The sequence below is a fragment of the Hippocampus guttulatus genome, chromosome 21, assembly GCF_054856545.1.
Source record: "Hippocampus guttulatus isolate MCC_2025c chromosome 21, RoL_Hgut_1.0, whole genome shotgun sequence".
Taxonomy (NCBI): Eukaryota; Metazoa; Chordata; class Actinopteri; order Syngnathiformes; family Syngnathidae; genus Hippocampus; species Hippocampus guttulatus.
In genome coordinates, this window is record NC_141281.1 from 7,204,464 (window position 1) to 7,219,248 (window position 14,785).

At 49.9% G+C, this 14,785-nt stretch overlaps 1 protein-coding gene across 2 annotated transcripts; it reads left to right on the top strand.

Annotated features, from left to right (window-relative positions):
• The first annotated feature begins 31 nt into the window (after positions 1-31).
• Positions 32-14,708, top strand: LOC147186914 (melanoma receptor tyrosine-protein kinase-like). Of its 2 annotated transcripts, none has more exons than XM_086101590.1 (27): positions 32-212; positions 5,949-6,100; positions 6,163-6,370; positions 6,492-6,626; positions 6,711-6,779; positions 7,080-7,198; positions 7,291-7,432; positions 7,509-7,622; positions 7,897-8,023; positions 8,419-8,492; positions 8,664-8,754; positions 8,827-9,026; positions 9,367-9,499; positions 9,608-9,698; positions 9,956-10,113; positions 10,241-10,273; positions 10,367-10,511; positions 10,926-11,048; positions 11,122-11,220; positions 11,392-11,577; positions 11,671-11,826; positions 12,104-12,179; positions 12,259-12,405; positions 12,778-12,875; positions 13,109-13,252; positions 13,329-13,419; positions 14,032-14,708. In XM_086101590.1, the coding sequence occupies exons 1-27, from the start codon at positions 32-34 to the stop codon at positions 14,355-14,357; spliced, it is 3,618 nt and encodes a 1,205-aa protein (XP_085957716.1). In that variant the 3' UTR covers positions 14,358-14,708. The 2 variants fall into 2 exon arrangements, with proteins under 2 accessions (XP_085957716.1, XP_085957715.1); XM_086101589.1 differs by lacking the exon at positions 32-212 and adding an exon at positions 1,857-2,127.
• The last annotated feature ends 77 nt before the right edge of the window (positions 14,709-14,785 follow it).

The following is a 14,785-nucleotide window of genomic DNA, read 5'->3' on the forward strand; positions in this document are numbered from 1 at the left end:
GCGGGAGAGCAAAGATGGCCTTCAACGCCTCATGTCGCCGCCGACGAAGAGGAGGAGGAACGCGAGCACAAAGCAGAGCCGACGGCGGATTGCGGCGACCCCCTCACAACCCGGACTGAGCCTCCATCCCCCACAAGGCCAAACATCCAAACGAACTTGGGCTTCCACGTCCTCTTCGTCTGGTTCGTCTGGCTCTGACACTGAATTGCAAGGTTTCTTTTTTTCTATTTTTTCTTCTTTTTTTTTTGCGTCTTATCGTGGTCGTTTTTCTTCGCCGGACGGGGCTCATCAACAAAGGGCCGACTGGCTCACGTGACCAGCCCAAGACCCCGCCCATTGTTGCCGGAGAAACAGACCGCGTGGTGACGTCACTGCGTTGCTGCGCCCTGGGTGTCCCGTGCCTACGTCACGGCTCACATTTTACTACGCACGAAACTTTAGCTCGATAGCATTACAAAAATATCGCCACAATTGATATTCTTTCCGCCTTTCATGGAAATGGGGCATTTAGACAGAGTTTAAAGGTTGCTTTGAAATCCAAGATATTGTTACGAGTGCAGGATTTCCCAAACAAAACATTGTCTAATAAACCAAGAAATCATCAAACATGTTTCATACTGACAGGGACTTTTTGAAAAACGAAAAATGTGGCAATAAAACAAAACAAAAAAAAAATTCCCTGATGCTGCTGAAGCGTGTTATTGTTCAGTTATCCGGCAGAGAGCGCTCCCTCACCGCATTCAAAATGACTCCCAATCCATTGTCAAAAGGAAAGTAGTCTAACCATCGTCGACTGAGGTTGAGCATCATTTGGAGCACTATTATTCACATTTGACTGCTGCAGTCGTGATGGGTGAAAAAATGAGCAAGTTTAGCAATCATCATCCCTCAATTCCCTCAAAGTGCTGGGAAAAGATTTGCAGATGTGTTGTGCAAACTTTACCGAACGCCGGCATTAAAATGAGCAATTTTCACACAACAATCAGTCAAAGACGCCTCAGGACGTTCAGCATTCCCACCATTGGCAATATTGATCCGCACGCATAGTTGCTCCCGATGAAGATTATCAAGATTTGCTTGGAGATTGCAAACTCGAAGCGTCCTTTGCATCAAGCCGGTTGGGCTCATTAGACAACTCCCTCATCTTCGTCATCTTCATCACCTCGCCTTATCATCTTCCTCACAAACCACGAAGGAATTTCCTTCTCTCTCATTATTGTTTTTGAACCCTTTTTCATCACGCTCAGCTTCATTGGCTTGAGCTAGAGACAAGTGACCCGGACTGGTCGCCAGCCATTGCAAAGGCATGGAAAGACAAACAGTTGACTGTCCGCCAGTCAATTGCAGGACACACTAGCCCCCTTTCCACTGCAGGAACCCTTTGAATAACTTTTTTTTTTTTCAATTTGCCGTGGTAAATTGAATTGGCCCTTTGTTTCCACTCGAAACGATTTATCAAGGCCAAGAAATTACCCGGAGATCGACATTTGATGGATTGGTCGCCAGTCAATCTCAGTGTTTACATAAGAAAGAATGGGCTCGTCAGTAAATCACAGGATGAGTCCAATATTTTTGTCCAAACAATATTCATCTCCTTTCTCCCCCATCACGCAAAAATGTTTCGAGAAAAAAAATGGTCCGTCGATAAAAATGACATATAGCATGGTGATGCCGTTAGCATTTAGCATCCAAGCAGTGACAGCTAGAAGTGTTTTTCTAATACGTGTCTTGCATGACATTCCACTTATGAAAGGAAGCCAGGTGTCAATCAAAACACACACACATTCACACACACCCACTGTGAGAAAATGAGCGAGAGAGGGCGGGGGGGGGGGGGGGTGCGCGCACGTATGTGCGTGCGCGCGTGCAGGTTTTCACACCGTGGTTGTCGGACAAGAAGTTCTTGGCTGGTCCGCGTCCGTCGTCGTCCGGTTGCGCGGGTCCACGTTGGTGGTGGTGCGAGTCCCGGGAAGGCTTTCAGCGGAAGCGAAGGCGCGCGCTTGCACGTGAAGATGTGCGGAGGCGCGTCGGACTTTTTGCTTCTTGCTGGCGTTCGTCCTTTTTCTCTTTTGCTTCTTATTGTGGTTTTGTTGCCGGACGCCCGCTGCACGCCAACCGACAGGAAAGGTAACGACGAGCAGCCGCTCACGTCACCTTACGTTACTTCGCGTTACTTTCGAAGCTGAACATGCACACACGGGTTTGACAAGTTCAACAACTGTCTCCAAATCATTGGCGTCACCATCGAGTACCTTGGCGGACGTGAACAATTCCAAAAAGGCAAACATCTCTTGCCCATGATGATGAGTTCTTCGGATTTTTGCCAAAACAGCATCAACATGACGCTCACATCAACTAGCGTTGTGTGTGTGTTTGTGCTTGGCTGACCAAAATATTAGGAACCGCTGCCACTGTGACGCAACACCAAACGCAGAATTCATACGAATATATTTGTCATGAAGTGAGCGTGAAGCATTGGATGGTTTTGTGTGCCTTGACATGCAAGTGGAATTTGATACTCGTACTGTATGTCAAATCATCTTTTCTATTGAAATGAAGGGAAAGCCATCAATTGCATCCCAGCTCCAAAACTCCCCAAATTAATTTCCAACTTGTTAAAAATAATCTTTGGTGTCCTTTTGGGTTCAAAAAGACCCAGATGGTCGTTTCCAATCTCTTCCATTTGCCATCTTGAATGGGCGCATTTCTCATTAGGATGCCATTTGTTTAAAAAAAGGCTTTGCTCTGATTGAATCACAGTTCTTCATTTGAGTACAGCAAACAGTTGCAAGGATGGAAGCTGACATGATGGAGCGGCCAGCGCCTTCTCCAAGCACTTTTGCAAATCGCAAGGGCTTCTCAGAAGCCTTGAAAAGCTTCCACCGGCTGGGAAGGACCTTGAGATTCATGTGTGCGCGCATGTCTGCCTATGTGTGTATAAACAAATCCATATAGTGGGGGTGGAGGGGGTTCTGTGTAGGTGTGTGTGCTTATTTGTTTTGGTCTGTGTATGTACCTGTGTGTACATATTTGTTTTGGTCCGTGTATGTACCATGTGTGTTCATGTTTGTCTGGGTTGGCGTGTGTGTGTGTGTGTGTGTGTGTGTGTGTGAGAATGGAAAGACATGGTCCAAGTCACATGGTAACCATAGTGACATGTTCAGAAGTGTGGCTGAGATACGTGTGTGTGTGTGTGTGTGTGTGTGTGTGTGTGTGTGTGTGTGTGTGTGAGAGAGAGAGAGAGACTGCGCCCGCGTTCTGGCAGGTGAGCTTGCAGCCTACGGGACTGTTGACTTTGGAATTCTGAGAATGTGGAGGTCAGTGCGCGTCGCCAGGATTAAACATGTTCACCGTGCTGGTGCACAGGTCGAAGGTCACAATGTCAAGGCTTAAAGAGAAGGTGTGTGTGGGGGGGGGGGGGGTCCTGTCTGGATGTGTGCATGTGTACGTAAAAGCCTTACGTCGCAGCACAGACAGGTAGCTTGAGAGACGACTCTCACTGACATGTGCTGACACTTTCTGTGCACTCATGTTCATGTGTGTGTGTGTGTGTGTGTGTATTGTGGAACGTGTTGGAACTAGTGCGACGTTGCGAAAGTGAACAAAGTGTGTCGCTAATCAGAGTTGCTCATACTTGCATGTGAAATGTTAGCTGTCATGCTAGCATGCTTAATGTGCGTTTTATTGATTAGCTGACATTGTGTTAGCATCAATGCTAATGTTATATATCGTTGAGTCGTGCACAGGAACGAGTGTGTGTTTTGGGTGGGAATCTGCCCGGTGAATGTTTTCAGCTGGCTGACACATTCCTCGCACGCGTGTGTGTGCGCGTGTGTGTGTGTGTGTGTGTGTGCGCGTGTGTGTGTGTGTGTGTGTGTGTGTGTGTTTGTGTGTGAGAGCGAGAGAGAGATTAGCACACAAGGCCATTGTGTTGTTGTTTTTGTGACATGAAGTGCGCATGTGACCTGTGAGCCGCTTTAAGTGCATTAGATAAATCAATGAAAGCACTTTTAGTCAAATGGTGCCAATCGATGAATTTGAATTTGATTGGGTCACCTTTAAATGTTTTGTCTGCTGGCAAGGTCAAAGAGGCTGCATTAGCGGTGACTCACGTGGTTGCCACATTTACCCCACAGTCTGGCGTCCTGGGTCAGAACCTGGTCATTAAGTTTTCTCAATAGAGTATCCCAAAACTGGACTCTTAATCATCCACAAGGAGGTTGATTCGTCGAGCTTCTCATTTTATTCGGTACGCGGAAGCCTCTTGAGCTTCAAGCGACCCGTTGCTAATGGTTCACATCGATAGTTGTGGCTTTAGAAGCAACGGATAATTGAACGCAAATAGTGTCGGCACACATTGACACATAATGGAACTAAACTCACAAATGTATATTGATTTGACATCAAGTGTGTGTTCTTCTTCATTTGTGTCTACATGACTGCATTATAGTGCCTCCCTGTGGCCAAGGCGAGCAGCCACATCGGACCCAGCAGCACAATTAACTGGATTGCAGCATGAAATCATGATAGTGAATTATTTGTTGGGCTTAGAAGTTTTTCATAAAGTGCAATATTATAAAACAGCTTTGTTTTTGTCACTCAATTGACAGGCGGCCAGTCCAGCTTGGCATGAATGGATGATGGATGGATGAATGTGTGATGAAGTTTGCCTCGTGTTTGTGTGGAGGAGCATGAGCGGGTTCGTGTTAACACGCGTAACACGCTCACCCGCACACTGACACAATTGGATTTGATGATGTTATCAGGTGGCATGATTGTCAGTCATGGGTGGACACTGACAGGCTGTTGACTGCAGCGGCTAGCTTGTTACAGCTAATTGAACACGCGCGCGCTCACACACATGCATTGATGAAGCACTTGTTGTCATGACTGCGGCATTCATGCTGAATTTGAGCAAGTGCGTGCGTGCATTGTCCGCTCTGTGAAAGGCTTAGCATTTAGCATTAGCATTGAGCTGGACAGCAAACAGAAGAGTGAAGGGCATTCTTCACTTCATCGGCACACTTTTGTGTGTGCCTGTTTGTGGACATGGGTGGATGGATGTGATTGCATGCGTGTGTGCATTAGTGTGTTTTTGTCTGTGTGTGCATGGCTCTGTTTATGCTTTTGCATGTGTGCTTGTCCATATTTTTTGTTTGTCAGACCTCGACCGAAGTTCAGCCGATCGATTCTACGAAAGCACGTTGTGTATTTTGCGCGCCTCTTCTCGGCAAACATATGAGGCGTGTCTTCTCCTGTGAGGGGCGTGTCTTCTTGCCCGAGAGGCGTGTCTTCGATGAGGATGGGATCCAGAAAGATCTCATTCCTCACGCTTAACCTGCCATGCAGCAACCAAACTGCTTCCTCCTCTTCTCACTGCCCAACAATCCTCTGTTCACCACTCCATTCTATTACACCACAATGCCATCCCATGAAAGAGCTTTGCCATTTGACATCTCCAATGTTCAAATTCATATTTTTGGTGAATCAAATATTTGTGGCACACTTGAGACACTTTTACATGGAATACAGAATAGTAATGTGTCATGGCACACAGGCCGGGAATCGCTGCCCGAATCCAGTGGTTGTCATTTCCAAACCTTTTTTGCCTCGTGTACCCGCATGCCCGACAATAACCTATGATGCTCACCACACTGAACTCCAGTGACATTCAACTCGCCTACACGACAGTAACGAACATACACCGCAGTACACAACAGAAATGAAAGTTTATCAGCACTTGAGCGCCCCTTGTGGCCACCAGAGGAAGTGCAATGTTTCTGAAAGAGGCTTGGGGATGTGTCTCAATTTACGAGCGTGGTCGCCCGACAAGTGAAACTCGTCTCTTAAGGCGACATTGTGTAGCATACGGGGAATTTTCTTGCTTTCATTTGAACATTGTGAAGCAGGTTGTGAACGACTGCATTTATGTGTGTGTTGTGTGCCAGTGTGTCAGGGGATGAGCAACCAGCTGACACTGCTGGGCACGCGTGAGAACCACTACGACAACATGGTGCGCATGTACAGCAACTGCGCGGTGGTCCTGGACAACCTGGAGGTGACATACACCCTGAACCACCAGAACCTCTCCTTCCTGCAGGTAGGTGGCGCCGTCGGAGCCGATCGACATCGGGACGTCTCCTCCATTCTGCTTGTCTTCAGTCCATCCAGGAAGTGGGCGGCTACGTGCTGGTGGCCATGAATGAGGCCCGTACCGTCCCGCTGCGCAACCTGAAGCTGATCCGAGGCCAGAACCTCTACGAGGGCAAGTATGCCCTGCTGGTCATGTCCAACTACAACCGCAACCACTCGGCCGCCGCGATCAACTTCACGGGCGGCCTCGAACAGCTGCAGCTCAGCAACTTGACCGGTGAGGCCCTGGTTCTGAATGGTTCTGGCATACCTGTGGGGGGGAGATGGTTTGGGATGGTTCTGGGTGATTTGGGGTTGCTTTGGCTGATTGTGAATGCTCCTTCCGTGTCGTCGTTCAGAGATCCTTCGAGGAGGAGTGAAGATGAGCCACAACCCTTTGCTGTGTAACGTGGACTCCATCAAGTGGGCGGACATCGTGGACCAAAGCAGCGATCCCAGCATGCTTTTCAAGCGGGACGACTTTGCGCGCCAATGTACGTCTTCTTGTTGTCGTTGTCGTGTTCTCGCAAAGCGTTTTGGTCTTGGTCTTGTTGTGTGATTGTTGGTCTTTTGTGCAGGCGAGCCCTGCCATCCCTCATGTGTCAACGGCTCCTGCTGGGCGGCTGGAGCGGAACACTGCCAGAAATGTAAACGTATTTGTTCTTTGTCCTCTTTCTGTCCGCTTTTCACATGACTCACTGATGACATGATGATATACCTGCTCATCTAGCATGTACGTACCTTATGTGCGCAGCGTTTTGTTGCAAGGACTCCCTCAACACCGATTAGATGCAACGACCACATGTACATATTCAATATCGCAATAATATCGAGATCGCCATATTCAAAACCCATATCGCGTGTTTTTCCAACATCGTGCAGCCCTATTTTGACGAGCAAAAAAAGTTTCATGTCATGTTGTATCTACTGTTATGGTCTCGGTGCAGTCACCAAGTTGTCGTGCGCCGAGCAATGCAGCCGAAGGTGCCGCGGTCCCAAACCCAGCGACTGCTGCAACGAGCACTGCGCTGCGGGCTGCAGCGGCCCACGGGCCACCGACTGCCTGGTCAGTGTCCACGCGGGGCGCCAGCGCCGCCGCTTCCTCGGCCGGCCGGGCTCGGAAGCTGGCTGACGGCGCTTCCGCGTTTTCTCTTTCAGGCCTGCCGGCTGTTTAACGACGACGGCACCTGCAAAGACGCGTGCCCTCCCGAGAAGCTCTACGACCTCAAGACGCATCAAGTGGTCCACAACCCCAACGCCAAGTTCACCTACGGCGCCACGTGCGTCAAGGCCTGTCCCCGTAAGACACGCTGTCACGCATTTGCACACTTCTGGAAACATACGGTATGTTCACGTGTGCGTGTGTGCGTGCGCAGGCAACTACGTGGTGACGGGAGGCTCGTGCGTGCGAACGTGCGACGCCGGCATGTTTGAGGTGGACGACAATGGCGTCCAGCGATGTCGCACCTGCGAGGGAGCTTGTCCCAAAGGTAAAGAGGAAAAAAAAAAAAGGCAGACACGGCAAAGTCAATTTTGCAAGAATCTGTACTTTACTGAGTATGTATTTTTCTTTACTTTGACTTGCTACATTTGAAAAGAAACATCCATACTTTTTACTCCTGATATGCCCAGAGTACATTACAAGTTCATAAAAGTTACAAATGCTGTAAGTGGGTGCACTTTTTTCAAGCCTTGACTCAAGCAAAGGCGTTAAAACAGTCCACATCCAAGATGGCGTTGTGTTGGTGCTCTGGTCCCTTCCAGCTTGCGACGGCGTGGGCGCGGGCGCCCTCGTCAACACCCTCGCCATCAACGCCTCCAACATCGAGTCCTTCCAGAACTGCACCAAGATCAACGGCGACATCTTCCTCATCGAGACCTCCTTCACCGGGTCCGTCCGCAACGACAACAACGAACAGGCACAGCCGTTAGCCATCGCTGTTAGCGTTTGCTAGTTTCTGAAAAAGTTGAATGGAGGCAGAGACTTCTTGCCGGTAGTTTCTCATAAACACGAAAGGCGTTTTCGAGACAGTGTGTGGGCTGAGTGCAACAATGTGCCGACATCTCCACCTCCCCAAAAAGGGAACGTGGACACTCAGGCGGTGTTGAGTCAGCTAGTAGTATTCCCATTCAATACGCTCATTCATGAGACAAACCTGACACCGACAACAACAAGCAATTGCCTCCGCTCAACTTGAATGGCTGACAGTCGACACACACGTGCCAGCTTGTGGCCTACACGAGCACCGGGGAGGTCACATCACGCTTTCTGATTGGTCCCTGCAGAGACGCACACTACAAGATCCCGCCCATGGACCCGGCCAAGCTGGAATACTTCCGAACTGTCAAGGAAATCACAGGTAGCTGAAAAGCCCGATTGGGCCAGTTTCTTTGGGGCGGGCCAGCCAGCGACCGCTTAGCGCGTCCGCCTAACACTCCGGCCTGACCGTGTGGAGTTAGCGTAGCATATTAGCCCGAGTTTGTGCCCATAACCATGGAAACATTTCACGATATCAATTTGACCTTTGCAGGCTTTCTGGTGATCCAGAAGTGGCCCGAGAACCTGACGTCTCTCTCCGTCTTTGAGAACCTGGAAATCATCCGCGGGAGAACCACGCGAGCGTAAGTAACCGCTCAGCAAGTCGGCAAGCCCGAGGCGGCGCGTCCGACTCCTCTGTCGTCCCGTGTGGTCAGGCAGCACAGCCTGGCCGTGGTGAGGGCGCACAACCTCCGCTGGCTGGGTCTGCGCTCGCTGAAAGAGGTCAGCGCCGGATGGGTTACGCTCAAGGACAACCCTCAGCTCTGCTACACGCGCCGCGACCAGTGGACTCGCCTCTTCCGATCCGCCGACCAAACCGTCACGTTGAGGAACGTGGCGCCGCCGCAACTCTGCCGTGGGTTCACATCGTCTTTGTCGTTTGACTGATGATTGTTCAAAAAATTGCCATATCACCGTTAGCATTTTGCCATCTACCTATATCGCTAGCTTGCACTTCTGTACAACCGACTACGAAGGATAAACACGGTAAGTGAACTGAAGAGAGCCTAGCGCCGCTAGTTGCCACCAATTCTAATCCCCCCACACACAGGTGGTCGAGACACGGATGCACACTTTATCGAGCAAACGGGAACAAAAGAAAGAGCGAACAAGCGCGTTCATCCACCGGCTGCACGGCCACAACTGACGCGGCGATTGTGAACAAATGATGATTGTACCGATGTCTTGTCATGCAGAAGAGCAGAATCGTACGTGCCACCCTGAGTGCTCTCAAGAAGGCTGCTGGGGGCCCGGGCCCGCCATGTGCGTCTCCTGCCAACACTTTGACCGTAGCGGGCACTGTGTGGACTCATGCAACCTGCTGCATGGGTAGGATCAATGAACCCCTTCTCCCGACACACACAGACCCTAGACCCTGCCAGCGCCTTCGACCAAGCAGAGGCTTACCCGGCCACCGCGCCATCCGTGTGTGTGCAGGGAGCCCAGGGAGCTGGCGGTGAACGGCAGCTGCGTGGAATGTCACCCCGAGTGTCTCGCTACAGATGGGGCGCCCACCTGCCACGGACAGGTCACACACCCTTTCCGTTGATTTTCTTAACCACTGCTCTGATTTGCTCTCGATTTCAACTGCAAGTGCACGGAAAAACAGGCGCGAACATATTTGGAGGAGGAATTGTATATTTTTGAGAAAAATGTGTCATATCAGAATAGATTATTCAGAAAATGTTTTATACTTTGAGGGAAATAAGTGTAATATTTTCAGGAACTCAAACTAGATTCACTTGTGTCCGTCATTTGTCTAACTGGGTGTGGCTTGTCGCGCAGGGTCCCGATCAATGTTCCCAGTGCGCCCACGTCCAAGATGGCCCCCACTGCGTCCCACGCTGCCCTCGTGGCATGATGGGAGACGCCGACATGACCGTCTGGAAATACGCCGACGGCCAAGGCCACTGTCAATCGTGCCACCGAAACTGCACTGAGGGGTAGACAGATCATGAAATAGTCGTAATGATGCACTTTTCAAAGCATGCTAACAAAGTGCTAAACAGAATCAAAGTTTACTTGGGAAGTGACGTTTGCATATGTGTGTGTGTGTCTGTGTATGTGCAGGTGCACGGGGCCGGGATTGTCGGGATGCTCCGGGTAGCGTGATGACGTCACGATGTCCGCCACGCCCGCGGCGTGCAGTCTGCCGGAAAGAAAAGTTTCAAGGTGTTTTTGGTTTTGTGTCCTCAGCGCTGCCCGGCATTCCACGCTGGCGGTGGGCGTGGTCAGCGGGCTCCTGCTCGTCGTCATCCTGTCACTGGTCGTCTTCGTCTTGCTGCGGCGACGACAAATCAAGAGGAAGAGGACCATGCGGCGCCTCCTGCAGGAGAGAGAGGTACTTTTGGTAGTGGGCAAAGTATGGCCCGCGGCCCACAACTGGCCCGGTAGGCTCTTGCAAAAAAAAAAAAACTGCAGACGCCACAAGACTTTTATCTCGATGAAACTCCTCTACTCACTTTAACATAAAGATGCCGCATGTAGGCGCCAAAGTGATGATTTGATGAATCCCTCCTGTTAGGTTTGAGAAGAATGACAAAAAATATTTTTAAAACTAAAAAAAAAAAAAAGATTGGGGTTTTTTTTTTACTTTTTTGAGAAAAAATGTAACCAACATTTTTCAGTGGACATGGTCCAACTAATAAATAACCCAACAGTGACACAAAGAGCATCAAGTTTGATGCTCCATTAAGCACAAAAACAATCGTGAAAAATAACTGTTTTGTGTGTGTGCGTGCGTGCATGTACGCAGCTGGTGGAACCGCTGACCCCCAGTGGCGAGGCCCCCAACCAGGCTCTGCTGAGGATGCTGAAGGAGACGGAGCTGAAGAAAATCCGGGTTCTGGGCTCCGGAGCCTTCGGAACAGTCTTCAAAGTGACAGAGCACCTTCACAGGTTAGCAGTCGACATTTTAGCAGTGAGGGTAAGCGAGCGCTGTTGCCTTTCAGGGTCTTTGGATTCCTGACGGAGAGGGTGTGAAGATCCCGGTGGCCATTAAAGTTCTCCGAGAGGCCACATCACCAAAAGCCAACAAGGAAATCCTGGATGTAAGTCCCCTCTCTTTCTTCTTCTGTACTCCACGATACAGTTTGGACTGATCGCAGTCAACGTTGCAGCGATTCGATGTGTTTGTGCTCAGACCAAATCCATGTCGAATACTTCGCTTTTTCTCTTTGGCGCCATCTTGTGGTCGACGTGCATTTGTCTGGGTTTCGCAGGAGGCGTACGTGATGGCAAGCGTGGACCACCCCCATGTGTGCCGCCTGCTGGGAATCTGTCTGACCTCGTCGGTGCAGCTGGTGACGCAGCTGATGGCGTACGGCTGCCTGCTGGACTACGTGCGACAGCACCAAGAACACGTGGGCGCTCAGTGGCTTCTCAACTGGTGCGTCCAGATCGCCAAGGTAGACGAGACCGGTCGCAGGCGCTGCGTTGTGCAGTCCCCCGCCTCCATCTTCATCCACCCGCTTCGGGTGACAGAGAAACTCTTTTGGCAGGGAATGTGCTACCTAGAGGAGCGCCACCTGGTGCATCGAGATCTGGCGGCCAGGAACGTGCTGGTGAAAACGCCCAATCACGTCAAGATCACAGACTTCGGACTGGCCAAACTCCTGACGGCCGACGAGAAAGAATACCACTCGGACGGAGGAAAGGTTTGTCATGCGAGGCTAACACTTGAGCATTCGGTTTTTGCCACGTCAAGAAGAACATTTCAGATCCCCAAATGCCACTTCAGATCGCTGCAGCGTCAATTTTCCGCCGACTGATGATGTCACGTTTGCCATTTAGCCCCAACTCGCTTCAATTCAAGATATACTGTACATGTCTCTTTTCTGATGTCTTAGATGAAATTCTCACGCCGGCACGCTGAAAATGACGCATCAAGTCAAGTCATTCCCCACCTGTGCATTGAACTTCCTCTTTCTTCAGGTTCCCATCAAGTGGATGGCCTTGGAGTCCATCCTCCAGTGGACGTACACGCACAAGAGCGACGTTTGGAGTTACGGTAAAGTTGCCTTCCATCCGGCTGCCCCCTGTCCGACTACCCCGAGGTGTCAATCAATTCAGTCTGACGCCCCCTATAGGCGTGACGGTGTGGGAGCTGATGACGTTTGGGTCCAAGCCATACGACGGCATCTCGGCCGGCGAGGTGGCGTCGCTTCTGGAGCGCGGCGAGCGCCTGCCGCAGCCGCCCGTCTGCACCATCGACGTCTACATGCTTATGGTCAAGTGTAAGCTGCACACCTGGCAAAAGTACTCGAGCACAAGTACCGATACTAACGAGCGCCACTTGGCATCAGTTCAACGAATGTTTTTACAAACCACCGTCTTCCTGACTCCATGTTGTGCCAACAACATGTTTTCTCACCTGCCGATGTTGGAAAAAAAAAAAAAAAAGAAGAAGAACCAGGCCATCAGAAGTGCAAAAAAAAACTGCTTTCAATTGTTATTAGGAATCGTAAAAAGTGGTCATAAAAATACATACTTGCGCAAAGACCACCTGAAAAACCAACTCCAGTCCAGTAACAATGTATTTATACTTGATTACTTGTCAACACTGGTAAGCAAGAATGGAATAAGAAGTTCCGATGGTGTGTTCTCAGGTTGGATGATCGACCCGTCCAGTCGGCCCAGCTTCCGAGAACTCATCGTAGAGTTTTCCAAGATGGCGCGGGACCCCAGCAGGTACCTGGTCCTGCAGGTATGTTAGCCTCGACACATTCAACACTTGCTATTGGCAGAGTGGATTAGCAGCGCGGCCGTCATCGAAACGTTTTGCATATTGATGCCGTTTCGACGAAATAATATCATTTGCAAGTTGCCCTGTTTTCTTTTCTTGTCAAACGGAAACAAATGTGTGAATGCGGACACCCGAAGAAGCTGCAATGTTTTGTCCCTCGCGGGCATAATGACTGTTTTTGTTTTGGGTGCCAGTGCGAGCCGCCCAGCCCGTCCGACAGCAGGTTCTACTCGCGCCTGCTCAGCTCGGATGAAGCCGACGACGTGGTGGACGCCGAGGAGTACCTACTGCCCTACAGAGGCTCCAGTAACCACAGCGACCATCCCTGCCGTGCCGCGGTACGAACCTTTCGCTTGGGTTGCAGTCATACGACGCCGTGACGTGGCTGTAACGCCTCCTTTTGTGCGTCTGCAGGCTCATCCCGCCCGAGCCAATAGTCTCGCCATGCGCTACATCAGCGACCCCACTGGAAACGTGTTCGACAAAGACCACCTCCCTGGACACGGTAAAGACCACAACTAACAGTTTGGCAGAAAGTCAACAAATCACTCAAAAAGAGGCTTCCGGGCTGTTTTTTGCAACTACCAGTTGAAGTTTACTGGAAAACTAATCAGAAAAAAAAAGATCATTCCAACTTGTGCCTTCACAAGCGACACTTTGCTTCAACAAGTCTGCTTAAAAACTCCATCGACAGGTTGGCTAAGATCAATGTGGGATGCTTTCAAGGGGAAATGTTTTGTTCTATCTGGCCGCATTAGTCAAAATTCGGTATTCGGATGAATATTGCCTATGTGGAAATAGGAACGAAGCAGCAAAATCCATACGTTTTGATCCATCCCAGACGTGGCCATTTTGTCACTTGTTGTGTACTGACGATGACATCACAGTTGCTCGGGGCTCAGATAACGACCAATCACAGTTACCTGAGCCAGCAAACTGTTTAATTTTTTTATTTTTAACTTTATGATTATGTTTTCATTTAGTAAAATATTATAGAATGATATCTTCCTTATTTAAAGAAAAATACACACAACTAAGTCTTTTTGAAGGGTTTGCGCATCTGTGACCTCATCCGACTTCTGGGTTTGACCAACGCTTGAACAAATGTTTGCCACAGAGTACGTGAACCAGGCTGAGGCCGGCGGCAGCAGCGCCTGTTCAGACTTCCACAATCCCAACTATGAAGACTCCAGTCCATTTTGTGGTTCCTCCTCACCGCCCTTCCCGCAGGAGTACAGAAAGACGGGCCCTCGAGCCCAAGAGGGACCCGAATACTTGAACACGGCGCAAAACTCGCTGCCCCGTGCCGCCATCTTGGACAACCCCGACTACCGGGCCGACTTCCTGCCCGAGCCCGAGCCACCCGATGCTCTGTTCCTGCCCGCCACCCAGAACCACGAGTATCTGGGCTTGGCCGCTGCAAGGCAGACGTCCGCCTACTAGGGAAAGCTGCACACTCTCAAAACTGCAATATTGACTTCATGAGCATCTCACAAGTTTTATTTTTTATTTGTATCTCAGAAGAGAATTCAAGAGCACAAGTGAACAAAAGAAGTGAAAAAAGAGGAAGACTCATTCACGTCTGCATGAGCGTGAGCGTGCATGACACACGGACACACACGCACGCGTTGTTTGAGCATGCTTGTCTATGAATGTTGACCACCCGCCGCTCTTTACGTAGCTTTTTAGCTTTAACTTAATGTAAAACCGTCATTGTTGGTGTTAGAAAGAAGCACGTGTTCAAAGTGTTGTTGTTTTTTTTGTATTAAATCAATGAAGAGTTTTACTTTAGAACCTGTGAAGATCAGTTAGATGCAGTTGAGCTTCTGTCCACAGGGTAGCGCTGCAATGCTTAAACATCATTGGACAGT

Excerpts from the sequence above, each read along its gene's own strand:
- LOC147186914 (XM_086101590.1), top strand. The coding sequence starts at position 32 with ATGTCGCCGCCGACGAAGAGGAGGAGGAACGCGAGCACAAAGCAGAGC. Across the intron at positions 11,578-11,670 it reads GGTGCGTCCAGATCGCCAAG|GGAATGTGCTACCTAGAGGA; the intron begins GTAGACGAGACC and ends CTCTTTTGGCAG. Across the intron at positions 13,253-13,328 it reads ACCATCCCTGCCGTGCCGCG|GCTCATCCCGCCCGAGCCAA; the intron begins GTACGAACCTTT and ends GTGCGTCTGCAG.